The following is a 27,891-nucleotide window of genomic DNA, read 5'->3' on the forward strand; positions in this document are numbered from 1 at the left end:
TCTACGCGCGGCGGGGAAAACAGCTATTCAAACGAAAGCTGTCTGTAATGTTCCCCGCGTCGCGGTGATTAACGTTGTAGCGGCGGTAGCGGCGGGGGGGGGGGGGGGGGGTATAAGGTGATACAAAAGGCTAGGTTTAAAGTGGAACGCGCACCCAAACTTTGATTTTTTTTTTGGGTATAAAATTTTGCGCGTTATACTCGAATAAATACGATATATATATATATATATATTTTTTTTTAATCACTACTGGGTTTTTTATTTTTTGCTAAACAAACGAAAAAATATGGAAAATTTTGAAAAAGAAAAAAGTTATTCTTAGTTTCAGTTATAAAATTTTGGAAATAGGTTGATTTTGTCCTTAACTGATGTGTGCTGATGAGGTAGCACTGATAGGTGGCACTAATATGCATCACCAATAGGCACTGAAATGCAGAACTGGTGGGCACTGCGAGGCAACATGGATAGGGGGCAACAATAGGCGGCTCTGATGGGCACTGAAAGGTATGACTGATCGGCACTGAAAGGCATGCCATCCGAGAGCTGTAAACGTGGATCGGCCATTCAAACGCCCAAAGCCCACGAACCCGGAAGGAAGACGGGGCTAATATGGGAGCCCTGTCAGCAGTGACAGCATGCTGTGGAACGGCTTTGCATTAAGGCAAGTCTGTCATAATGTGCTAGTATACGATGCACATTTTTTTGTTGCATTTTTCTACTGCTTTTAACCACTTGACCACAGGGCCTATTCTGGCACTTCTCTCCTTCATGTGAAAATCACAATTTTTTTGCTAGAAAATTAATCAGAACCCCCAAACATTATATATTTTTTTTAGCAGACATCCTAGGGAATAAAATGGCAGTCATTGCAATACATTTTGTCACACCGTATTTGCGCAGCGGTCTTACAAGCGCACTTTTTTTGGATAAAAATCACTTTTTTTAATTAAAAAATAAGACAACAATAAATTTTGCCCAATTTTTATATATATTGTGAAAGATAATGTTACGCCGAGTAAAATGATACCCAACATGTCACGCTTAAAAATTGCGCCCGCTCGTGGCATGGCGTCAAACTTTTACCCTTAAAAATCTCGATAGGCGACGTTTAAAAAATTCTACAGGTTGCATTTTTTGAGTTGCAGAGTAGGTCTAGGGCTAGAATTATTGCTCTCGCTCCAACGATCGCGGCGATACCTCACTTGTGTGGTTTGAATACCGTTTTCATATGCGGGCGCTACTCGCGTATGCGTTCGCTTCTGCGCGCGAGCTCGTCGGGATGGGCCGCTTTAAAAACATTTTTTTTTGTTTTCTTATTTATTTTTATTTAGTTTTATAATTTTTTACACTGAAATAAAAAAAAAAAAATTGATCACTTTTATTCCTATTACAAGGAATGTAAACATCCCTTGTAATAGAAAAAAGCATGACAGGTCCTCTTAAATATGAGATCTGGGGTCAAAAAGACCTCAGATCTCATATTTAGACTTAAATGCAAAAAAAATAAAAAATAAATAAAAATGTCAATTTTTCAAATGACAAAAAAAAAATGTTTCTTTAAGACGCTGGGCGGGACTGACGTTTTGACGTCACTTCCGCCCAGCAGAGCTATGAGGACGGGTGAAGGAGATTTCTCCTTCAGTCCCGTCCCCGCTCAGCTGCCGGACACATCCGATCCCCTCCGCCGCTACCGACGGCTCCGGTAAGCGGCGGAGGGCGCGGGAGAGCGGCGGGAGGCCCCTCTCCCGCCACCGATAACGGCGATCTCGCGGCGAATCCGCCGCGGAGACCGCCGTTATCGTGTACACCACCGCCCCCTGAAAAGATGAATATCTCGGTTGTGGCAGCAGCTGCTGCCGTTATCGAGATATTCAACTTTAAAAACAGGACGTCTTTTTGACATGGGGCGGTGGTCAAGTGGTTAATAACTCCTAGGACATACTATGAGTGCAGGGCATAATAGCAGAGAGTATCACCACGACACTCTGCATTTACAGTGTTTTGATGCAGACAGCAGCATATACTGTACACATTGGTGAGTCCTAACATTATGATGATCCACCTAATATTGAGTGAGTCTCCCTTTTGCCACCAAAACCGCCCTGACCATTTGAGGCATAGATGCCACTAGAACTCTGAAGATATGCTATGGAACTTGGCACCAAGCAGTCAGTAGCAGATCCTTTAAGTCCTGTAAGATGAGAGGCAGAGCCCCATGGATTGGAATTGTTTATCCTGCAGAATTTGAAAGGCCAAGTCAATACCTAAAACGCATTGTTGTGTTCCTCAAACGATTTCTGAACCATTTTTGCAGTGTGACAGGGCACATTATCCTGCTAAAAGAGGCCACTGCCACCAGGGAACGCAGTTTGCATGAATGAGTGTACTTGGTCAGCAACAAAGTTTAGAACATGTTAGCTGGGTGTCTCATCACTGTATCCTCAGTTACCTTTTCAATGCAGAATGTTGTCACTGTCACACCTGCAAATCATGTAGTGTTTCCATATTTTTGTAGATCTCACCTACTTTTAGGAGCCATTGTTACAAGATAATCAATATTATTAACTTTAACGGATCCTAATGTTTTGGTTGATCAGTGTGTGAGCAGATTGTCACACGTGTGGCCAACTAAACACTAATAAGCAAGCCTTTTGCCCACCCTCGTTATAAACAATAAGGCTTAATTTCCATGGACGTTTTTACAGCCACTTTTCTGAGCTTTTTTTGCAGCTTAAAAACGGCTCTCCATATTAATCTATGGCCTCATGCCCACCATGACGTTTTTGAGCTGTAGATGGCTGAGCCGTTTTTAAGCTGCAAAAAAAAAAACAGGACTAGTGCGTTCTGAAGCTCCAGCCTTAGAGCTGTAAAAACGCCAGACGTTAAAAAACGTTTAAAAATGCTCAAAAACACTAAAAACGCTACCGCAGCATTTTTGAGCTCCAGCAACATGGACAGGGTTTTTAACCACTTCCGGACCGCCGCATGTGCATTTACGTCGGCAGTATGGCACGGACAGGCACATTGGCGTACCTGTACGTCCCTGCCTAGACATGGGTCGGGGGGCCGAAAGGGACTCCCCTGTACATGCGGCGGTTCCCGTGGCTTCAGGAGCGATCCAGGACGAGGGCGCGGCTATTAGTTTCTAGCCGCCTCCTCGCGACCGCTCCCAGGAGCTGAAGAACGGGGAGAGCCGTATGTAAACACGGCTTCCCCGTGCTTCACTGTGGTGGCTGCATCGATCGAGTGATCCCTTTTATAGGGAGACTCGATCGATGACGTCAGACCTACAGCCACACCCCCCTACAGTTGTAAACACACACTAGGTGAACCCTAACTCCTACAGCGCCCCCTGTGGTTAACTCCCAAACTGCAACTGTCATTTTCACAATAAACAATGCAATTTAAATGCATTTTTTGCTGTGAAAATGACAATGGTCCCAAAAATGTGTCAAAATTGTCCGAAGTGTCCGAAGTGTCCGAAGTGTCTGCCATAATGCCGCAGTCACGAAAAAAAACGCTGATCGCCGCCATTAGTAGTAAACAAAAAAAAATAATAATAATAAAAATATACCCTATTTTGTAAACACTATAAATTTTGCGTAAACCAATCGATAAACGCTTATTGCGATTTGTTTTACCAAAAATAGGTAGAAGAATACGTATCGGCCTAAACTGAGGAAAAAAAAAACATTTTATATATGTTTTTGGGGGATATTTATTATAGCAAAAAGTTAAAAATATTGAATTTTTTTCAAAATTGTCGCTCTATTTTTGTTTATAGCGCAAAAAATAAAAACCGCAGAGGTGATCAAATACCACCAAAAGAAAGCTCTATTTGTGGGGAAAAAAGGACGCCAATTTTGTTTGGGAGCCACGTCGCACGACCGCGCAATTGTCTGTTAAAGCGACGCAGTGCCGAATTGTAAAAACCCCTTGGGTCATTTAGCAGCATATTAGTCCGGTCCTTAAGTGGTTAAGCTGTAAAAAAGGCTAAAAAAAGTGGCTGTAAAAACGTCCATGGAAATGAAGCCTTCTAGTCAAGCATTGCTCTGAGGCCGTAGAGAAGTTTGCACGCTGAGGTTGCTTGGGAATGACATATTTTTTTCTTTTTAAATGCTCAATTTTTCAAATTCAGCAGCAAGCTGAGGACTGGGAAAACCACAGAGAACAACGCCAGTCTGCCCGCGTCATGTGCCAAGGTGAATACAGGAATTAAGATAATTCATATGGCCATTCCCTGTCATGTACTGATCTGTATGTAGAAAACGGACATCCTAAGAGGAGAAAAGCTGTGTCAGCCCTCGGCATGCTGCACAGTGAAATATTGTGCTCTAATGATTTCTGATGGAAGGCAAGACAGAAGAGGAGAATGTGTTGCTGCTAAATTTTTCCCCGTGCTTTATGGCTCATTCTCAGCATTTCTCACCAATACCATTTGGTGTGCTTTGCATTGAAAATAGGCCGTATAGTACTTTATAAATAAGTTTAAATGTTCACCAAAGCAATGCATCATAAAAATGCCTTCATGCCATGTATATCCGTCAGGTCAATGGCATGGAGACCCTGAAAATCACATTGCAAAACACACTTAAAATGCATGGCTGTGAGAGTTAAGTGGAATGCAATACCGTGTGTATTCTCAATCACGTCTGGTATGAACAATCCCTTAAAGTGATTGTAAACCTTTCACTTTTTTTTTTTTTTAAACAAAAAACATGGAATCCTTACCTGCTCTGTGCAATGGTTTTGCACAGAGCAGCTCTGATCCTCCTCTTCTCAGGTCCCCCACCAATGCTCCTGGCTCCCCCACCAAGTACCCACTATAGAAAGCCACTTGTTATGGGGCACCCATGAGGGCTTGTTCTTGAGCTGGCTATGTATGCGCACAGTTACACAAAGCATGGCTTGGCCCACTACTCACTGGCTGTGACTGACCAATGGCTGTTGCTGCTGTCTCTGAGCCAATGAGGAGGGAGACAGCTGCTGCTCTTGTGCACATCACTGGATGGAGATTAGACTCAGGTAAGTATAAGAGGGGGGCTAGCTGCACTCAGAAGATAAAAAACCTTCAACCTTTAGAACCACTTTAAATTGGAGGTCCACCCACCGCTGCAAAATTAAAAGCCAGCAGCTACACATACTGCAGCGGCTGACTTTTAATAATAGGACACTTACCTGTCCTTGAGTCCAGCGATGCATGCCACCGTATTGTGGGTAAGGGAACCCGGCAGTGTAGCCTTACGGTTTCACGCCTGGAAGCCTCCTGTGCATGCACGAGGCTCCTCTCCTCTCTCCTCCTGGCCCAGGTGAAGGAGGGAGGGAGGAGGGAGACGAGCGGTGACGTCAACACCCATTGCTGTGGCTCCTAGAAGTGGGAACAGGATACCTGTCAAAGACAGGTATCCGCTCCCCCCAGAAAGTTGCCAAATGTGGCACCGGAGGCTGGAGGAGACAAATGAGCGGAAGTTTCACTCTTGGGTGGAACTCCGCTTTAAATGCAAAGCCAGAACAAGCAGTCAACACAGAAGTGGAAAAAAGTGGTAATATTTTCTAACTTATGTCTATAGGTGGAAAGCCCCTTTAAAGAGGACCTGACAGGCGGAGGCTGTGCCAAAAAAGCCAAACGATTAGTCACCAGTATTGCCTGTAGGCACCTTGCAGTTGATCTTTTCTCCATTACCAATTCACCATGCCTTGTTCTGCTCTACATCTCTGTGTGGAGACATCCAATTAATTAGAGCTAGGGCTTTGCTTCCACATGTCAGGGCCGCCTCCCTAATGACTGTTGGGTAATGATCAAGAATCAGCAGGGGAGGTGCAGACATCAAATATCCACCGAATAAATGAAGCAGAAGCAGGGAGATCCTTGCACTGCAAGTCATCAGCTACGGTTTTCTCTCCAGAAAGGAGAACAGTGAACAGCACAGGAGAGACATCAACAAATCTCACTCCAAATCTCTTGGGATTAACAGAGACAGCAATTGTCTGATGGAGCGTACAAACGGTCGGATTTTCCGACCACATCCTGTCATCACACAATTCCCATCGGATAATCCGATCACGTCTACGAGGCTTTAGTTGCAGATTTGTTGAATGCAGTTTGTCATTAGGAGGATTGCACTTTTGAGGGTGGAAATTCTAGTACTTCCATTCTTAGTGGTTACTCAGGTTTATCAAAAAGAGGTCAATACCTGGGAAATAAAAATGTAACACAGCAATAAACTTTTTAACATGGTTTGATGGTCTGTCTTGTGTTTGCAGCCTCTGGCTTCTTTTTAATTTCCCTTTGAAATTTCACTTCTGTTTTTACGGTGACAACACTGCCTTGTAGGGCCGCTCAGTGCACCAACACACAAAGGATGCTGCAAAGCACAATTCAAGCCACTCCTGTGCTCCTCCCCCAAGGGAAATGGTTAGTGCTCCGTTATGACAACGCTCTGCTTGATGTACATGTAGTCCTAAATCCGGCGTTCGTGTGATCCTTCTATGGCGTCTATTGTGCGCAATTCCCAACTGTCTGGAAGATGGTGAGCAGCTCTTAGTCAGAAGGAGCAAGTAGCTTTTCTAACAGCAAGTACATGAGGATGAAGACCATTGGCCAGATTCATAGAGAGAGTACGCCGGCGTATCTACTGATACGCCGGCGTACTTTCAAAATTACCTGCGTCGTATCTTTAGTTTGAATCCTCAAACCAAGATACAACGGCATCTGGGTTCGATCCGACAGGCGTACGGCTTCGTACGCCTTCGGATCGTAGATGCAATACTTCGGCGTCCGCTGGGTGGAGTTTGCGTTGTTTTCTGCGTCGGGTATGCAAATTAGCTTTTTCCAACGATCCACGAACGTACGTGCGGCCGTCGCATTCTCTTACGTCGTCTCTAGGTCGGCTTTTTCCGGCGTATAGTTAAAGCTGCTATTTTGCGGCGTATAGATAGACTTGCCATGTTAAGTATGGCCCTAGTTCCCGCGTCGAAATTAGATTATTATTTTTTTTTGCGCAAGTCGTCAGTGAATAGGAATGGACGTAAGTCACGTCGAAGTTCAAAAAATGACGTCGTTGCGACGTCATTTCGCGCAAAGCACGGCGGGAAATTTCGAAACGGAGCATGTGCAGTTCAATCGGCGCGGAGACGCGCTTCATTTAAATGAAACCCGCCCAATTTGAAATCCGCCACCAGAAATACACTACGCCGCCGTAACTTACGGCGCGAACTCGCTGAGGATTCGAAAATACGCCAGGTAAGGTACGGCGGCGGAGTGTATCTCTGATACGCTGCGCCGATCTAAATGTATGTGAATCTACCTATATATATATATATATATATATATATATATATATATATATATATATATATATATATATATATATATATATATATTGGCAATGTTTGAGGACTTATTTGAGAAAAAAGCTTAAAGGGGTTATAAAGGTAAAAGTTTTTTTACCTTAATGCATCCTATGCATTAAGGTAAAAAAACATCTGACAGCACCGAAAAACCAACCAAAAAACTAGACATACATTAATATAAAATGGCACACGTTCATTTTATTATCCTTACCTAAAGTGATATAAAAGTTTAACTTATTTTATAGTACTTCAGATGATCTTAAAATAACAATCTTTGCTGCTCATTGTATTCCACTTTATTTTCCTATAGAATTGGCTTGTCCCCCGAGTGCTGCTACTAACCTCTGCTTACATAATGGCTTCTGCCCGTTGCAGGGACTCATGGAGTCACCCATGCATGCAAGCAACCGGCTGAATATGTTGTTATGGAAATTTTGGGGTGATTGTGATTTTATAGCATATATTTGTTAATTGTTAGACCGTGTGTTGTCTTCTGGAGCAAAGCCTCCCCAATTTCTATGCAAATTAACCAGTTGGACTAGTTTCAGACTACAGGATATGATATACAGGAAGTTAGGGGAGGAGAGGATTTTGAACAGGCCATATGTTAAGACAAAGGAGAGTTGATCTGAAGACTTTGAAGAAGCAGAAAGCAGTCTGGAAGATCCTGGATCACGGATGAGCTCCCAATTGTTTTACTTGCGTTTTAAAGATTACTTTGCGGTACAAGCCAAGAAAGCCATTAAAACTCTATAGCGGTGATGGTGAACCTTGGCACCCCAGATGTTTTGGAACTACATTTCCCATGATGCTCATGCACTCTGCAGTGTAGCTGAGCATCATGGGAAATGTAGTTCCAAAACATCTGGGGTGCCAAGGTTCACCATCACTGCTCTATAGTGTATTAATGTGCTTTACTGAACAGAAAAAAACACACATACAACTGCAGGAAACACAATTTATAGCATACAAAAGTAATACAAAATATGCCTACAATGTACAAACTAACTATCCTCTCTAGCAAATATGCATGCACAATGTATGTGAAGGGCACAAGTATACTAATCAGCAACCTAACCACTTGCGGTCCATATAACCTACATGTACGGCGGCAAGGCGGCTCGGCTGTACCTAGTAGGTGATCTGACACTTCCGGGTAGATGGCACACATGCATGCCACCGGCGACCGAGCCGTGCTGCAATTAAACACAGCAGATGTCCAACACTGGGTGCTGGCCAACGGATTACCGCAGACACCTGGCGATTGTCATAAATGTATAAGGGACAAGGCACTGCCTATGTAAACAAGGCAGAGCCCTGTCCTGTAAGTGGTAAAGTATAATATTTTTTCCCCCTCAAAGCAGGAAAAAAAATTGATTACTTCCACTAGTAAAAGCACCTCCCACAGTACACCAAAACAATGGCTAGGCACACATTTAACCCTTTGATTGCCCTAGATGTTTAACCCCTTCCCAGCCAGTGTCATTAGTACAGTGACTGTGCATATTTTTAGCACTGATCACTGTGTCACTTGTTCCCAAAAATTGTCAAGTGTGTCAGATAGTGTCCGAAAAGCCACCACAATATCGCAGTTGCACTATAAGTTGCTGATCGCCATTACTAGTAAAAAAAATAAAATAATGAATAAAAATTCCAGTATATATCCAACAGTTTGTAGACACTATGGGCCAGATTCACAGAGAAGGGGTGCTTCCGTTGATTTACGCGTCGAATATGTAAGTGACCTAGATACGCCGATTCACAAACGTACTTGCGCCCGTCGCAGTAAGCTACGCCGTTTACGTAAGGCGTACGTCCGGCGTTAGTTTACCCGTCATAAAGCAGGGAAAGTCATGTTAAGGTATGGGCGCGGGAACAGCGTCGTATTTTACGTTGTTTACGTAAGTGGTACGTGAATGGGGCTGGGCGTAAGTTACGTTCACGTCGTACGCATTGAGCCGTTGTATCTTAGGGAGTATATGCAAAGTGATTCTGAGCATGCGCCGTTCGATCGGCCATTCATTTACATGGGGTCACGGTTAATTTCAATACATCACGCCCACTACCTGCATACTTTGAATTAGGCAGGCTTACGCCGGCCCATTTACGTTACGCTGGCGTAAATATGGGAGTGAGTGCTTTGTGAATACTCAGCTTGCCTCTCAATGTTACGTCGTCGTAGCGCATATGAGATGCGCTACGCCGGCACAAAGATACACCGATGTACCTGAATCTGGCCCTATAACTTTTGTGCAAACCGATAAATATACGCTTATTGAGATTTTTTTACCAAAAATATGTAGCAGAATACATATTGGCCTAAATTTTTGAAGAAATTTGATTTTCTATTGGATATGTTTTATAGCAAAAATAGTGTTTGTTTTTTTCAAAAATGTCTGTGTTTTTTGTTTATAATGCAAAAAATAAGCGCAGAGGTGATCAACTACCAACAAATGAAAGCTCTATTTGTGAGAAAAAAGGACATTGTATTTGGATACAGCATCGCACTACCGTGCAATTGTCAGTTAAAGTGACGCAGTGCCGTTTAGCAAAAAATGGCCTGGTCACGAAGGGGGGTAAATCTTCTGGAGGTCAAGTGGTTTACTTTGGTTTTTCTGGTGATGATATCTTCTCATGGCTTGCTTCTTATGCCGCGTACACACGATCATTTTTCGGCATGAAAAAAACTAAGTTTTTAAAAAATTTCATTTAAAATGATGGTGTGTGGGCTTCACATAATTTTTCGGGTTCTGGTCGTGTGTGGGCTAAAACGTGTGTGGGCTAAAACGACGTTAAAAACCCGCGCATGCTAAGAAACAAGTTATGAGACGGGAGCACTCGTTCTGGTAAAACTACCATTCATAATGGAGTAAGCACATTCATCACGCTGTAACAGACAGAAAAGCGCAAATCGGCTTTTACTAACAGAAAATCAGCTAAAGCAGCCCCAAGGGTGGCGTCATCCGCATGGAACTTCCCCTTTATAGTGCCGTTGTATGCGTTTTACGTCACCGCGCTTTGCTAGAGCTTTTTTTTTTAAACGATCGTGTGTGGGCAAGGCCGTTTTAATAAAGAAGTTGGAAAAAACAACGTTTTTTCAATGCCGAAAAATGATCGTGTGTTTGCGGCATTAGACTTCAGCACAAAACATCTGCTGCTTCTTCTTTGTCTCCAGCACAAGTCTTGCCTCTTTGTCTTTCAGAAGAAATCTGTCCTTTGTCTTTGCACATGGCCTGTTCAAAATATCCTCCCCTTCTGTAACTTCCTGCAAATCATCTCATGTCCTCTGCCAAGCTCATAAACCAGTCCAACAGGTTCATTTACATATTAATAGGGGAGACTGAGCTTCAAAAAACAGAACATGGTCGAAAAAAAATCTAACAATTTACATATAACTATGCTATAAAAGCACCAAAAAATATCCATAGCAACACACTAGCAATGTGGACAAGCCTCCTTGCATCCACAGAAGGACCTAACCATGGATAGAGCTCCCATCCCAAACTACTCCTCTTTCTCCCCTCCTTGTACAGGCCTCTACGATTAAAACTCTACTGGACAAAACACGTTAGAGGGGGTTCTCCCAAGAGTAGGAGACCAAGCCAAAGCCATTTTTTTTATTAAGAGGAGCACACTATATGCTGAGACAGTGGCAGACGGGTGCCATTTTTTGTACAGGGAAGAAAATGTCCATATGAGCCATACATCTCTGTCAACCCCAGGTAAGCAAGTATAACAGCACAGAGATGTGCAGCTCATATATAAATTTTCTTCTCTGTATATTGCGGACTGGAGCCAGGGCGAGCCGCATCCTAGCCTGCACTCACAGTGGCCGCCTTTATTGGTTGGGATTCCTACAGCCTGAACAGCATTCACAAGTTTGGTTTGGCGCCATTTTTCTAGTCCTCAAAGTATCTGACAAGTCAGTATTCAACCTGACCAGCACCTGCAAACATTGTGGCCAGTCAGGTTGGATAAAGCAGGCCATACAGGGGCGAATTTCGTACAAACTCTTATCAAAAATCAGAAAGTTTTTTTTTTTGTGATCCGATGACGCCACCATTGATTTTCGAAATTCGGCCGACCAAGCCTTCATGTTGCTACAGAAAATAATTTTTGTGGCCGGAAATCTTCTTTTCTCTCTGGGAATTTTCTTTTCTTTCTATTACATTTCTTGCACGATTCTCCCATTGTTGATTAGAAAATCGTTTTTCAAAAAATGTCCATCCCCAAAGAAGACACAGCGGTAGTGGTAGGGTCAATCATTAACTCCAGATTAAATTATGCAAATGCCCTCTACCTCGGACTCCCAAAGTACCAGCTTGCCCGGCTCCAAATCATCCAAAACATGGCAGCTTGACTGGTAACAGGGAAAAACCCTGGGAACCAATCACCCCGTCCCTGAGATCCCTCCATTGGCTGCCCATAAAGGACCGAGTCACTTTCAAGGCCTTATGCATAACGCACAAATGTGTACACGGAAGCGCGCCACTATATTTAAGTGAGAAAATAAAACAACAAAACCCAAATCGAGTTCTTAGATCAACCAACCAAAAATTATTACAAATTCCCAAAGCCCAATATAAGACCAAAGGAGAACGCCGTTTTTCAGTTCAAGGACCTCGACTATGGAACGCTTTACCAACTAATATCCGAATGGAAATTGATCACCTGGCCTTCAGGAAAAAACTAAAGACCCATCTATTCTGAGGGTTATACAGAAGGAAAATGGATGCCAAGCGCCTTGAGGCGATTTAGTTCGCATTTGTAGCGCTATATAAGTAATTCACTCACTCACTCAACATGTCCAATTCCTCAAATTTGATTGCCGCACAAAAATCGGCTGTTGCAGCCCACTAACGGTGCGAAATTTGTACGAAAATTCTTAAGATACAATTTATGAAAGAAAATTATTTCGAAATTCGAACCTTAACACATTGAGGCATTTGAGTGGAATACATTTTATTCAGCTCAGTAGATTGTATTATAAAAAAAGAACAGCCTGGTGCTGTCGAAATACACAGATCAGCAGCTGCAGCTAAATGGCTGCAGCTGCTGTTTGAGAAAAAATTTCCAGCAAAATGTTTGCTCAAAAAATTGGTTTCTGTTGAGCGGGGCTGCCACCACACTGGTGAACGAGTAAAATTTCAAATCAGTGTATGGCCAAATTTAGCTATAGATAGACTGAATTTTTAGATGGTTCTCTATAAATGTATCACAATCTGGTTATAGGGATAGGAACATCTTCTTTCTATAACAGATATTGAAGCAACAAAAAAGATTCTGACCAAGTTAAAACAAAGAGCTCACTAAAACAAAGGAAATTAAAAGAACAACATGGGCACACGTTGCATCAGGGCTGGCAAGAAAACACGAGAGCTTGGGCTATTTTCCAGCAAATACAAAAAGGAATAAATAATGCGCGATCCTTACAGCCATTATAATAATGAGCGCAGAGATGATTTGCATAAGATGAATAGATTATTCAAGAAGACTGATGAACCTGATGACAATTAATGATCTCAAGTATGTAGGTAAATACTTTTTGCCAGATAAAGTAGAGCGGTTCAGTCTGTGCTCGTTTCATTATCATAAGTGTCCAATTTTTATAAATTAAACCAATTATTCTGGATATTTCTAAAAAAAACATCAAGAATACCAAAATATTTTCTCTATCCGGTCTGGCATTTTCAACCTCAATAAAACAGTTAAGAAACAAACCCAATAATTCCTTCAAAATCTATCTGGACCAAGACTTTGGATATGGGGCAAATTACTGGAAATGGGATCAATATTTATGTGCTGGGGAGCAGATCAAACTGGTAATATGGATACTGGGGGGGGTGAATGGCAAATCTTACTGGTTACATCAGGGATCATCAAACTACGGCCCTCCAGCTGTTGCGGAACTACACTTCCCATGAGGCATCGTAAATCGCTGACATTCACAGACATGACTAGGCATGATGGGAATTGTAGTTCCTGACAACTGGAGGGCCATAGTTAGGAGAGCCCTGCGTTACATAAAAATGAAGACTGTTGTGTACTGGATCTCACTAGTGATATTAATACTGTGAAATGAGTATACTGGGGCAGTTCTCATTGGTGATATGGATACTGGTGAGTGAGATGTTTGTACTGAAGGAAGCAGTGGCGGCTGGTGCTCAACATTTTTTGGGAAGGGAGCAAACAAACTGAAAAATTCTGAAAAAAACCCCCATCAATTGCAGCCTCACTGTATCATAAAAACACAGTCACTGGGCCCCATCAAACGCCGTCACTGGGCCCCATCAAACGCCGTCACTGGTCCCCATCAAACGCCGTCACTGGGCCCCATCAAACGCCGTCACTGGGCCCCATCAAACGCGTCACTGGGCCCCATCAAACGCCGTCACTGGGCCCCATCAAACGCCGTCACTGGGCCCCATCAAACGCCGTCACTGGGCCCCATCAAACGCCGTCACTGGGCCCCATCAAACGCCGTCACTGGGCCCCATCAAACGCCGTCACTGGTCCCCATCAAACGCCGTCACTGGGCCCCATCAAACGCCGTCACTGGGCCCCATCAAACGCCGTCACTGGGCCCCATCAAACGCCGTCACTGGGCCCCATCAAACGCCGTCACTGGGCCCCATCAAACGCCGTCACTGGGCCCCATCAAACGCCGTCACTGGGCCCCATCAAACGCCGTCACTGGGCCCCATCAAACGCCGTCACTGGGCCCCATCAAACGCCGCCACTGGGCCCCATCAAACGCCGCCACTGGGCCCCATCAAACGCCGCCACTGGGCCCCATCAAACGCCGTCACTGGGCCCCATCAAACGCCGTCACTGGGCCCCATCAAACGCCGTCACTGGGCCCCATCAAACGCCGTCACTGTGCCCCATCAAACGCCGTCACTGGGCCCCATCAAACGCAGTCACTGGGCCCCAATAAACGCCGTCACTGGGCCCCATCAAACACCGTCACTGGGCCCCATCAAACGCTGTCACTGTGCCCCAATAAACGCTGTCACTGTGCCCCATCAAATGCTCCCACTGGTGATATGGACACTGGGGAGAGAGGTGTGTGTGCCGGGGTAGATTTCACTTGTCTTACATTTGGGTCTTTTACTTTCTTTGTGTGCAATCAATCAATGACGTATAAAAAAGGTAAGTACTATAAATATAGACATTTCTCACCTTGAAAGAGGTATGTTGCTCCATGTGGCGGAGAAGTTGGGGTTTCTGGACTGCTGTAAACTCACATATAGTACATTTAAACTGTTTCCCTGCAATAAAATACATTGTAATGGATTTTGTTAGAAGTCACCACATACCACTATGGAAACAGATACAAAAGGTACAGAAACTCCTTTAACACACATCTATAAGGGCTTTTAACCCTCCATTACTCAAAATTACAAAATGAAAATAAAAGTTTTGCTTATAGTTCTAAGTATCTGCCAGGCGAAGGAAGAGAACGTTATCCCCAAAACACATCCTTGAGCCCTTCTGACTGGCGGAAGTGGGAACTTGCCTACCAAACTACCATGTTTTGGACTCCTCTTCTTTTTTCGGAATAAAGTTTACAGTTGTAGAGTTCACCTACAACGAAATTCTACTACTATTTTCTCTTTTTTGGTTTGTTAAACGCACCATTGAAAGGGTTTTGTTGCGTCTATTTGATGTCTGCCAGCAAATTCAGGAATTTCACTTACTAAACTGATGGCACAGTGCCTGCAAATCATTATGAGTCCTTTCAGCCATGACCAGGTTAACCCAATGGTGGCTGGTGCTCCATTTTTGGGGGGGCTGCAAACAAAAAAAAAATCGACATACCCCCGTTCGGTCGGTGTCAGTCAAAATCAACCACCCCCCCCACCCCACTCGGCAAACCCTTACTTACCCCATCTAGGTCATGGGCCTGCATCTCCTCCTCGGTGGCCAATACGGTCTCTTCTCCTCTCGGCCAATCGGGTCTTAAGACCCGCTTCCAGATTGGCAGGGAAGAGAATCAGGAAGACAATAGCAAATATTAACCACTTGAGATCCGCGCTATGGTCGAAAGACGTCCACAGCGCGGCTCTCAAGTGCCGGGTGGACGTCCCTGGACGTCCTGCTGTTGTTGTTTCCTGTGCGCGCCGCTAGGGGCGCGCAGCGGGGAAACAACGTGCCCGGCGCATCGCTTGGGAGCCGATGCGAGTGCCTGGCGGCCGCGATGTCCGCCAGACACTCGCGATCGTCGGTAACACAGCAGGACGTGGAGCTCTGTGTGTAAACACAGAGCTCCACGTCCTGTCAGGGGGAGAGGAGACCGATCTGTGTCCCTTTACATAGGGACACAGCATCGGTCACCTCCCCCAGTCAGTCCCCTCCCCCCACACAGTAAGAACACAATGAGGGAATACATTTAACCCCTTCCTCACCCCCTAGTGTTAACCCCTTCCCTGCCAGTCACATTTATACAGTAATTAGTGCATTTTTATAGCACTGATCGCTGTATAAATGTGAATGGTCCCAAAATTGTGTCAAAAGTGTCCGATACGTCCGCCGCAATATCGCAGCCCTGACAAAAAAAAAAACGCAAATCGCCGCCATTACAAGTAAAAAAAAAAAAAAAATCATAATCATAAATCTATCCCCCATTTTGTAGGCGCTATAACTTTTGCGCAAACCAGTCGCTTATTGCGATTTTTTTTTTCTACAAAAATACGTCGAAAAATACGTATCGGCCTAAACTGAGAAAAAAAATAGTTTAAAAAAAAAATGGGATATTTATTATAGCAACAAGTAAAAAAAATATATATATTTTTTTTAAATTGTCGCTATTTTTTGTTTATAGCGCAAAAAATAAAAAACGCAGAGGTGATCACATACCACCAAAAGAAAGCTCTATTTGTGGGGAAAAAAGGACGTCAATTTTGTTTGGGAGCCACGTCGCACGACCGCACAATTGTCAGTTAAAGCGACGCAGTGCCGGAAGCTGAAATTTCGCCTGGGCACGAAGGGGGTTTATGTGCCCAGTAAGCAAGTGGTTAATTCACTGAGAGGGCACAGTGCTTTGCGCTCCGAGCCCACCTTTTTTTAAGCCAATTAGAGCCTCTAATCCTGTGCTAATCGAGCAGCCGAGTTAACCTTTGAACTACAGAACACCTCCGCCGCCTGTATAGCTTTCTGCCATGTTTTCTCTAAATTAGATTAGTTGCCATTTTAAGGAAGCAGCATTTATATGCGGGGTTGTTACTTACCATCAGCTGTATGGAGGAGTTTGTGGCTCTTTAGGGTCCCTTTGGATTTGAACTTCTTCCCACACATATCACACAGGTGAGTCTTCTCTGTGCTGTGCCGATTCATGTGAGCTTTCAGGTTACTCTTACTGCGGGTGGCATAATCACAAACGGTGCATTTAAACGGCTTTAGACCTGAGGACAAAATGCAGGAAGGTCCAGTTCATTTCTCAATGCAAACATGGAAGAGAGTTGTTTTACCTGGCTAAATATAGATGTAAATCTGTGTGGCCAGTTCTGTTATTCACGTGTTGTTACTGCAATGCATTGATAGAAGGGTGAAACCACTAATCCACAGCTGGCCATACACGGACTGAAATACTTTAGCGGGGACTGGCTGAACTTCAAACAGTCTATGACAGGCCCCACTCAACAGATGTCGAACGGTTAGGCTTCATTCACACTTGTACGACTCCAAAGATGTTCCGACTTTGGAGTGCAACTTTGTCGCAACTTTGGATGGGTGCAACTTGGATACGACTTTGGCTTTGACCAGTGAGAATGGACAACTTTTGCACAACCGTTGCATTGCATAACATTTAGGTACGACTTTCATGTAACTTCTGAGTGTTAACATTGAAGTCTATGGCCCTCAAGTTGCATAAAAAGTCAGACCAAAGTAGTACACGAGCTACTTTGAAGTTGTTGCCACTTTAAGTCGCTCATTTATGAAAGGGTATCATTGGAAAACATTGGGGAACGACTTGTCATGCAACTTTGATGTCCAAAGTCACATGACAAGTCGCACAAGTGTGAATGGAGCCTTAAATCAACTTCTGTCAAAGGGACAAGCTGGAAAACTTTGGTTGTACCTTGTTTGTTGGGAAGGAGGAATCAGTTTAAACCATTCTCCTCCAGCCCCCTGTTCTTTAGAGCACGTAAGGACGATGATTTCTAATTGGCTCATGGGGCTAGCACTCCCAGATTCAAGTGTGTTGGGGGTTGATTACACTTTCCAGGTAAAAAAAAATTAAAATTAAAAAAGGCAAAACTTTTTTATTTTACTTTTGGACAAAATGTTGGGTCATCGCCAGAAAAGGGTGGATCTTCCAATGGGGAGACTAGTCTTTGTGACCTGGGTGGCCCCAATGGGATTCCCTTAATTTGGCTTTGGGACAGGAAGTGAAGGGAAATTTCCCCAATGGAACACAGATTGCAAAAAATAAACTGAGAGGAGTTATAACTCTTCTTTAATCTATCCGAAATTAAAAATAAAAAGTTTTGCCTGTGTAACGAAATGGCCCGTGATTCTCAGAGACCTTTGAAGGATGCGGGGCACTCCTGTGCCAGCTTCACCAATGACTCTTATGTCTAGGGTCATGTCCAATAGGGGCATAGGATGACTGGGAAAAGATATCTCGGATTACATGAGATGGGACAGTAATGATAATTCATGTATTGCAAAATATCTTGAAATATTACAAGTGGTTTATTCTGACCCTAACAGGTCAATAGGACAGTATTCATTCATGTGGGGACACAGACTGTTGAGGTGCTAATTAAGTCTACCTGGCTGTAATGATAAAAGCTTGCTGTGATTGCATTCTTTTTTGTCTATTGTGCTAATTAAAGCGGAGTTCCAACCACAATTAGCATTTTTTAAATGTATGTCCTTTCATCCTGCGTTTTTATCATATAAATCCGGTCACTTACTATTTTACAATCCGCATAGATATTCAAAAAAGATAGTTTATAAAACTATATCTACACCGTCATTTTGCTTGTGGGCATTGTGAAGCCTACAGGCACTTACTTCCTGGAAGTCTTGGATGGGGAGTGATAATTGGACAGCGCACTGCATCCTGGGAAATGACACACATTTCCCAGGAGCATTAGAGGGAGATGATGTCAGAATCCTAGGTGGATTCAAAGGCAGATTTCGTGGGACCGCATAGCAACAGGCATTTCAAGATGAGTAAAAAAACATTTTTTTTTTTTTAGTCGTAAGCTAGAGTTTAAAGCAAAATTGTTTTTTTGATGGAACCTCCACTTTAAGTCTGCCTCTCAAGAACCTTTTCATTGTGTGATGCTAATTAGCACCGTTTTGTGTGAAAATACTATTGATGATAATATGTGATGTGACTTGGCACCCTCTAAAGGTCAGACGTCTGACTCATGTTTACTAAAGGAATGTGGATTATGTAGCAGGTGGGAATAGCTTATAGCGGAGTCAAAGTCTGTCCAAGATGTGGATTGAGGGGGACTCGTTAGCACCCCTTTGTGTGATGTTGTGGGTGGAGTGTGTCATTGTCCCTGTGATTACTGCAGCATGCTTTTTAGTTGCTAACTGTATAAAAGGCCTGAAGTTTACCATTAAAATGTCATTCGTTTTGAAACCAGAGACAGAGCTGTGTGTGTCTTGTTTCTGGGGGAAATACAATGGGTCCTGTCTTCTGGATTGTGGAGTGTCGATAAGCTGTCTTGGGTGGAATGGAATATCGTAAACGGTGTTAACCCCTGACCGTTACAGCTTGTAATTCTACTTTTAGGTATTAGGTATCAGGGGTAGGAATAGTGCCCAATCATTGCTGTCAGTGGGAGGAATAGTGCCAAATTGTTGGTATCAGGGTGAGTAATAGTGTCCCATCATTGATGACAGTAGGAAGAATAGGGCTCTGCCGTTGGCATCAGTGGCAGCAATAGTGTCCGAACATTGATGTCAGTGGGAAGAATAGTTGCCCAATTCTGGGGTCAGTGGTAGGAATAGTGCCTTATCAAATCATTAGCATATTAGCTGAAACATCATTCATTTCCTTATGCACATAAGAGTGAGAGAGAAGTTACCTTCATGTGCCCATATATGCCTCTGCAGATCAGAGCCGTTTTTCATGAAGTAGGAGTCACAGTACGGGCACTTGGCCGCCCTCTTCCCTATCAGCCCTTTGATTTGGACCTTACGGCCGAGGACCTCGGAAATCAGACTGGCAGAAACATCTGTACGGAGAAAGGATAACAAAAGTTGGAGAGAATTGTGTCTAACATTTCCGATTCTCTTTCTTTATCCCCTGGAAATGTTCACTGAAGCAGACAAAACGCATGTAGGGCGGAGCCAGTGGCATATGATGTTGTACACCCATTGTTGATCTCTGGTGTGGTGTGTTGTGTTTTGCCTGTGTTACTCTGTAACCTTTGTCAGTATTTCTGCTTTTAATAAATCATGTGGCTTTAGCATACTACTTTATGGTCCTTTGTCCTTTCTCCTACCCATTATTACATTGAGGCGCTGTCTTAGGATAACTAGTGAAGGACGATGAAGAAAGTGAAGTCAGTGGTATCCCGGGTGGTGGTGGTGAAGGTGGAGGGGGAGGTGGTTTGAGATCCTTATGCCGCGTACACGCGATAATTTTTCGGCATTTCAAAAAATACGTTTTAAAAAAAATGTAATTTAAAACTATCGTGTGTGGGCTTCACATCATTTTTCGGGTTCTGAAAAACGACAACATTTTTTTCGAACATGCTGCATTTTTTTAACAACGTTTTAAACTATGTCGTTTTTCGGGTTGTAAAAAATGATCGCGTGTGGGCTAAAACGACGTTAAAACCCACGCATGCTCAGAAGCAAGTTATGATACTGGAGCGCTCATTCTAAGCACATTCATCACGCTGTAACAGACAGAAAAGCGCGAATCGTCTTTTACCAACACAAAATCAGTTAAAGCAGCCCCAAGGGTGGCGTCATCCGCATGGAACTTCCCCTTTATAGTGCCGTCATACGCGTTGTACATCACAGTGCTTTGGTAGAGCATTTTTAAAAAACGATGATGTGTGGGCAACGTCGTTTTAATGATGAAGTTGGAAAAAACTATGTTTTTTCAAGATGCTGAAAAACTTTGTTTTTTTACATGCCGAAAAATGATCGTGTGTACGTGGCATTAGACATGGATTCTCATCATTTTCAAGATTTTACATTCGGACTTTTACTAATTTTTCTGAACTTTACCCCTTGTGTTATGCACAAATCTATTATGCGATTGTTATTTCACCATTTAGGTGATGCACATTGTTTATTAATATTTTTTTTCACACATATAACTTTGTATTGATCACTACAGAGATATTAATTTTTCGCACCTTTTAGATAAATTAAACTAGAAATTATAACTTGGATTATTATAAAAATACATGTAAAAGGTTTTATTTTAAAATATTATTAATATGCTGATGATGAAGGAAAGGAGGAACCAGGGAAGGCAAACTATAAAGTGAACTTTAGGTTTAGGATAACCATATAGAGCAGGGGTCTATATGGTTTACTGTCAGACTTTGTAGCCAGATTGTAGCCGTTGGGGGTAGAAAATGTGCCAGGCCCAGCATGAGTCAGAAAAAAACATTTCCACAGGGTTGGTGGTCAGTAGGAGGAGGAATTGTTGGTGTCAGTGGAAGGAATAGTGCCCCATCGTAGGCATTAGTTGGAGGAATAGTGTTCCATTGTTGGTGTCAGTGGGAGAAATAGTGCCCCATCGTAGGTATTAGTTGAAGGAATAGTGTCCCATCATTGGTATTAGTGGGAGGAATAATTCTCATCAGTATAAGTGGGAGGAATAATTCTCATCAGTGTCAGTGGGAGGAATAGTGCCTCATGTCAGTGGGAGGAATAGTGCCCCATCTCATTGGGAGGAATAGTGCCCCATCTCATTGGGAGGAATAGTGCCCCATCTCATTGGGAGGAATAGTGCCCCATCTCATTGGGAGGAATAGTGCCCCATCTCATTGGGAGGAATAGTGCCCCATATCATTGGGAGGAATAGTGCCCCATATCATTGGGAGGAATAGTGCCCCATATCATTGGGGGGAATATTGCCCCATATCATTAGGAGGAATAGTGCCTTGAGGGTCGGATAAAGGCTAGCTAATATCCACATCCAGCCCTCGAGCCAGAGTTTGGAGACCACTGGTATAGTACATGTTAGGCTGGGTTCACACTACGGTTTTCCCGTCCGTCAGCCGCATACGATTTATATGAAAAAACGTATGCGGCTGAAACGAACGGGAACGTATGGCACCGCACATATGTGCGTTTTCCATTAACATTAATGTTAAAGGAAAACGTATGCGGTTGCCATACTGTTTTAAAAACGACCGCAAAACCGTGGTTGAACACGGTTTTGCGTACGTTTTTAAAAAACGTTTTGCCAGCAAATCGTACGCACCCGGATGCATCCGAGTGCATACGATTTGCAATGCATTGTCTATCTCTACGTTTTCCTGTCCGGGCCCGTACGTTTTCAATACTGAAATCGTATGCGGCTGACGGACGGGAAAACCGTAGTGTGAACCCAGCCTTATGATGCCAAATTTACTGAAAAATGCATACAAGGACTTCCTCACTTGACACAGGTTTTTTTTTTTATTCTTTATAACTAGTTCTGAGATCCAGACACCTCCCATGTCACAGCCAGATCCATGACCACCAAACAAACTCGTCACCCCCAGCCTGCCTACTGGACAATGTAGGACCAGAAGAACCCTAATGAGTCATGCCTCTGCTCTCCTCTTTTCAACACGTGAATATCAAAGGACCCCGATTGGCTCCTAGTACTTGCAGTCACTCAGTCTGTGCTGCTGTGTAGGCCTATAGGAGACTAATATCAAGAACAATTACATTTAATTATATACTGCTCAAAAAAATTAAAGGAACACTTTGAAAACACATCAGATCTCAATGGGGAAAAATATAATGCTGGATATCTATACTGATATGGACGGGGTAATGTGTAAGCAATGAAAGGATGCCACATAGTTTGATGGAAATGAAAATTACCAACTAAATTCAAAGACACCCCAAAAATTCAAGCGAAAAAAATTATGCAGCAAGCTAGTGCATTTTGCTGAAATTTCATTGCAGCAACTCAAAATGGTCCTCAGTATTAGTAGTAGTAGTAGTTTGTATGGCCCCCACGTGCTTGTATGCATGCCTGACAACATCAGGGCATGCTCCTAATGAGATGACGGATGGTGTCCTCGGGTATTTCCTCCCAGATCTGGACCAGAGCATCACTGAGCTCCTGAACAGACTGAGATGCAACCTGGCGGCACCGGATGGACCGAAACATAATGTCCCAGAGGTGTCCTTTTGGATTTAGGTCAGGTGAGCGTGGGGGCCATTCAATAGTATCAATAGTATTTCTTCATCCTCCAGGAACTGGCTGCATACTCTCGCCACATGAGGCTGGGCATTGTCGTGCACCAGGAGGAACCTAGGACCCCCTGCACCAGGGTAGGATCTGACAATTGGTCCAAGGATTTCATCCTGATACCCAATAGCAGTCAGGGTGCCATTGTCACACATGTAGGGGTCTGTGCATCCCTCCATGAATATGCCTCCCCAGACCATCACTGACCCACCACCAAACCGGTCATGCTGAACGATGTTACAGGCAGCATAATGCTTTCCACGGCTTCTCCAGACACTTTCAAGTCACATATTCTCAGGGTGAACCTGCTCTCATCTGTGAAAAGCACAGGACGCCGGTGGCGGACCTGTCAAATCTGGTGTTCTATGGCAAATGCCAATCAAGCTCCATGGTGCCGGGCAGAGAGCACAGGGCCCACTAGAGGACGTCGGGCTCTCAGGCCACCCCCATGAAGTCTGTTTCTGATTGGTCAGAGACATTCACACCAGTGGCCTGCTGAAGGTCATTTTCTAGGGCTCTGGCAGCGCTCATCCTGTTCCTGCTCACACAAAGGAGCAGATACCGGTCCTGATGATGGGTTAAGGACCTTCTACGGCTCTGTCCAGCTCTCCTAGAGTAACTGCCTGTCTCCTGGAATCACCTCTATGCTTTGAGACTGTGCTGGGAGACACAGCAAACCTTCTGGCAATGACACGTATTGATGTGCCATCCTGGAGGAGTTGGACTGTCTATGCAACCTCTATAGCAGTGGTTCTCAACCTGGATTCAGGGACCCCTCGGGGGTCAAATAAAGATTTGGGGTCCCCGAATCCTGGGCTGTTCTTGAAGCCCCGAAACGCTCTCCCTGCCTTTTTGTGGCCACCCAGCTGGGCTGTTCCTGGAGCCCGCCCACTAAGCCTCATCGTGGCCGCCCATTCAGTTCACGGCATGGGGGGGGGGGGAGGCTAGAAGTCAGCTGATTGGTGAGGAATGTGAAGTGGGAGGGGCTGGAGGAGACCCTATCTCCTGATTCCGGCATAGGTGCCACTGCTACAAAACGCTACAAAGTCTGAGACACAGTGAGTAACACTACCTGTGATTATAGTTGCCATTAAAAGTAGTCACAACAGTTCTCAGATCAGCAGGTGACCTTGTTCAAGAGCACCTAATCCATTCGACCCACCCCCCCCCCCCTCCAAGGAGTAAGAGAAGGAATACAAATAGAGAATACATGGAATGGAGAGGAAAAGAGGGGGAGGAACAAATAAAAAGGTAGAGAAAGAACAAGAAAGACGGCTAGGGATACGGATGGGGAAAAAAAAACAATAAATTAGGATAGAGAGATAAAAGGGAAAGAAAGGAGAACAAAGAGAAAGAGCGGTAGATCCTAAAATGTACCATAAGGGGTTTTAATACTGTACAAGTGGAAGGGACTCAGGGAGCGCTAAATGCCTGTGGGTTAGGGGTGCAAATTACTAGTCTTGCCCCGGGTGCTGACAACCCACGATACGAAAATAAATTTTACTGTTAGGGGTCCCCACAACTTCGGAAATTTTATCAAGGGGTCACGGCACTAGAAACGGTTGAGAACCACTGCTCTATAAGGTCCAAGTATTGCCTCGTGCTACCAGTAGTGACACTGGCCCAGATCCCCAAAGGAGATACGACGGAGTATCTCAGATACTTCGTCGTATCTCTCAGAGTATCTATGCGGCTGATTCATAGAATCAGTTACGCATAGATATCCCTAAGATCCGACAGGTGTAATAGTTTTACACTGTCAGATCTTAGGATGCAGTACTGCGGCCGCCGCTGGGGGGAGTTCACGTCGTAAACCAGCGTCGGGTATGCAAATTAGAAGTTACGGCGATCCACAACGGTTTTTCGCGTTCGCTACGTCGCCGCTAGTCTAGTTTCCCGTCGCAAAGTTAGTCGTCGTTTTGGGTGCCTTAACTTTAGACAGCAAACGTATTGCTGTCTAAAGTATGGCCGTCGTTCCCGCGTCGAAATTTAAAATTTCACGTCGTTTGCGTAACACGTCCGGGAATACGGAAGTACGCTACGCACGTCGCCGATCGCAAAAATGACGTCAGTTCGCGCAAAGCACGGCGGGAATTTCGAAACGGAGCATGCGCAGTAGGTACGGCGCGGGAGCGCGCCTAATTTAAATGGTACCCGCCCATTCGATTTGGACCGCCTTGCGCCGGACGTATTTACGATACACCGCCGCAAGTTTCCAGGTAAGTGCTTTGTGGATCGGGCACTAAAACTGAAAACTTGCGGCGGTGTAACGTAAACGGCTTACGTTACACAGGCGCAATTGTACCTGAATTTGGCCCACTGACCCTAGCCAAATGCAAAACTAGTGAAAACAGTCAGAAATGATGAGTAGGGAAAAAAATTTCAGTGGCCTCCTCCTGTAAAACCATTCCTGTTTTGGGGGTCGTCTCATTGTTACCCATTTAGTGCCCCTTAGGTTAATTTCATTACCACCAAAGCAGCTGAAACTGATGAACAACCCCCTCTGCTACTTAACTGACCAGATCAATATCCCAGGAGTTTAATGGACTTGATGCTATACTCTGCTGTGCAATTAAATAAATTGCATTACCAAGGACAAAGCTAATTACTATTTTAAGAGGAAAATTACAAAACAATAGAACTAATTTAATTACTGAAAACAATACTAAACAATAATAGAAACAATAGAAACAGAGAGGTAATTATAAGGAGTATTACGCCAAAATTATTTTCAGATTGATTGAAATTTAGCTTATGAAATAATTTATGTGCAATACTCATTACTCGATGGCAAAAAGCAGTTATTGCATTGTTCTGATGGGAATTCTGATATTTATATATTTTATACAGCAATGCTATAGCTTCAGCCCAAATACTCTAATGTCTTTTCCAATCAGTGCAAAGCTCTTAACCTTCAAAAATCAGCAGTTTTTGAGAGGAAATAGAAGCACGGAAAGTCTTATCACTTGAGTTTTCCGCAGCAAGAGATTGTGCATGAGTACATTTTTGTCACTTGCATACATTTGGTACTTGCAGCACGTGCCATATATCAGAGAACATTCTTCAAACCGAAAAAAAATAATAGGATTTCTATACCCATTACAAAAGCCTTTTTGTAGAGTCAATTGAGGGACACAAGAAGTCCTCAACTTTTGGGTTATACCTCCACCTAGAGGAGGATTGGACACTGGCAAATAAAGAGAATGTAGGTCAGCCCAGGTAAACAACCCCCTCCTACCAGCATGTCTCATTTCTGAAACCAAGCAGTACCAAGAGTGCGATCATAAACATAGAGGGATCTGTGTCCCCCAATGGACTCCAAGAAAAGAATTACAGTGAAAATTCTATTTTCTTTTTTTGTCCAAGAAGCCTTAACCACTTGCCGCCCGTCAATGACAGATTGATGTCAGCAAAGTGGTTGTAGAATCCTGGCTGGACGTCATATGACGTCCTCAGGATTCGGGGGCGCGCATCGCGGCGATCGTTGTTGCAGGGTGTCAGTCTGACACCCTGCAACACCGATCAAGGTAAAGAGTCTCTCACGGAGGCTGTTTACCACGTGATCAGCCGTGTCCAACCACGGCTGATCACGATGTAAACAGGAAGAGCCGTTGATGGCTCTTCCTCACTCGCGTCTGACAGACGCAAGTAGAGGAGAGCCGATCGGCGGCTCTCCTGAGAGGGGGGGGTTCGCGCTGATTGTTTATCAGCGCAGCCCCCCCTCGGATCGCCACACTGGACCACCAGGGAAGGGCAAACTAAAAAAAAAGTCTGTGAAAAAAAAAAAGTCTGGAAAAAATAAAAAAGCATTAGAAAAATAAAAAAGATGCCAATCAGTGCCCACAAATGGGCACTGACTGGCAACATGGGTAAATCAGTGCCGCCCCACAGTGTCCATCAGTGCCACCCCACAGTGTCCATCAGTGCCACCCCATAGTGTCCATCAGTGCCACCCCACAGTGTCCATCAGTGCCCCCCCACAGTGCCCATCCATGACCAGTGCCCACCTATCAGTGCCCATCTGTGCCACCCATAAGTATCCATCAGTGCCACCCATAAGTGCCACCCATGAGTGCCCATCTGTGTCGCCCATGAGTGCCCAGTGTCGCCCATGAGTGCCCATCAGTGCCGCCTATGTGTGCCCATCAGTGCCACCTATGTGTGCCCATCAGTGCCACCTATGTGTGCCCATCAGTGCCGCATACCAGCGCCGCCAATCAGTGCCACCTTATCTGTGCCCGTCAGTACTACCTCATCGATGTCCATCAGTGCCATCTCATTAGTGCCCGTAATTGAAAGAGAAAACTTACTTATTTACAAAACAATTAACAGAAAAAAATAAAAACGTATTTTTTTTTTCAAAATTTTCAGTCTAAGTTGTTGCGCAAAAAAAAAAAACGCAGAGGTGATCAAATACCACCAAAAGAAAGCTCTATTTGTGGGGAAAAAAGGACGCCAATTTTGTTTGGGTACAGTGTAGCATGACCGCGCAATTGCCATTCAAAGTGCGACAGTGCTGAAAGCTGAAAATTGGCTTGGGCGGGAAGGTGTGCAAGTGTCTGGTATGGAAGTGGTTAAAGGGGTTGTAAAAGCAGAAGTTTTTTTTTTTTTATCTTAATGCATTCTATGCAGAGAGTAAGCGAGAATTAGTTTTTATTTTGTTACATCTGTGTCCCATTTGAAAGATGTCCCTTCACTTCCTGTTCCTTTGCCAAAACAGGAAGTGTGAGGAAATCTCTTTACAATGAGGGAATCTCTGGTTGTCACTGCTTACCCAACACCTGAGCTCTAATACATGACATTGTGTCACCTCGTCCTGACTTGACCTTTCTTATAGTAGCTATTTAACCACTTAAGCCCCCCAGACTATTTTGTAGCTAAAGGACCAGGCCACTTTTTGCGATTCGGCACTGCATCGCTTTAACTGACAATTGCGCGGTCGTGCGACGTTGCTCCCAAACAAAATAGATTTGTTTCCCCCAAAAAAAGAGCTTTCTTTTGGTAGTATTTGATCACCTCTGCGGTTTTTATTTTTTTGCGCTATAAACAAAAATAAACAAAAATAGAGCGATAATTTAGAAAATAAACAATATTTTTTACTTTTTGCGGTAATAAATATCCCCAAAAAAGATATA

The 27,891-nt window shown here is 44.0% G+C and overlaps 1 protein-coding gene across 2 annotated transcripts in view; it reads right to left on the reverse strand.

Annotated features, from left to right (window-relative positions):
• The window catches only part of ZFAT (zinc finger and AT-hook domain containing), a 287,697-nt gene that overhangs the window by 112,859 nt on the left and 146,947 nt on the right, over positions 1-27,891 (reverse strand). For both annotated transcript variants that reach the window (XM_040355000.1, XM_040354999.1), the window contains exons 10-12: positions 19,407-19,556; positions 16,584-16,757; positions 14,536-14,624 (exon numbers count right to left, since the gene is read on the reverse strand). In XM_040355000.1, the coding sequence (XP_040210934.1) occupies positions 14,536-14,624; positions 16,584-16,757; positions 19,407-19,556 (413 nt within the window). The remainder of the gene's footprint in view (positions 1-14,535; positions 14,625-16,583; positions 16,758-19,406; positions 19,557-27,891) is intronic.

This window comes from Rana temporaria, chromosome 5, assembly GCF_905171775.1.
Source record: "Rana temporaria chromosome 5, aRanTem1.1, whole genome shotgun sequence".
Taxonomy (NCBI): Eukaryota; Metazoa; Chordata; class Amphibia; order Anura; family Ranidae; genus Rana; species Rana temporaria.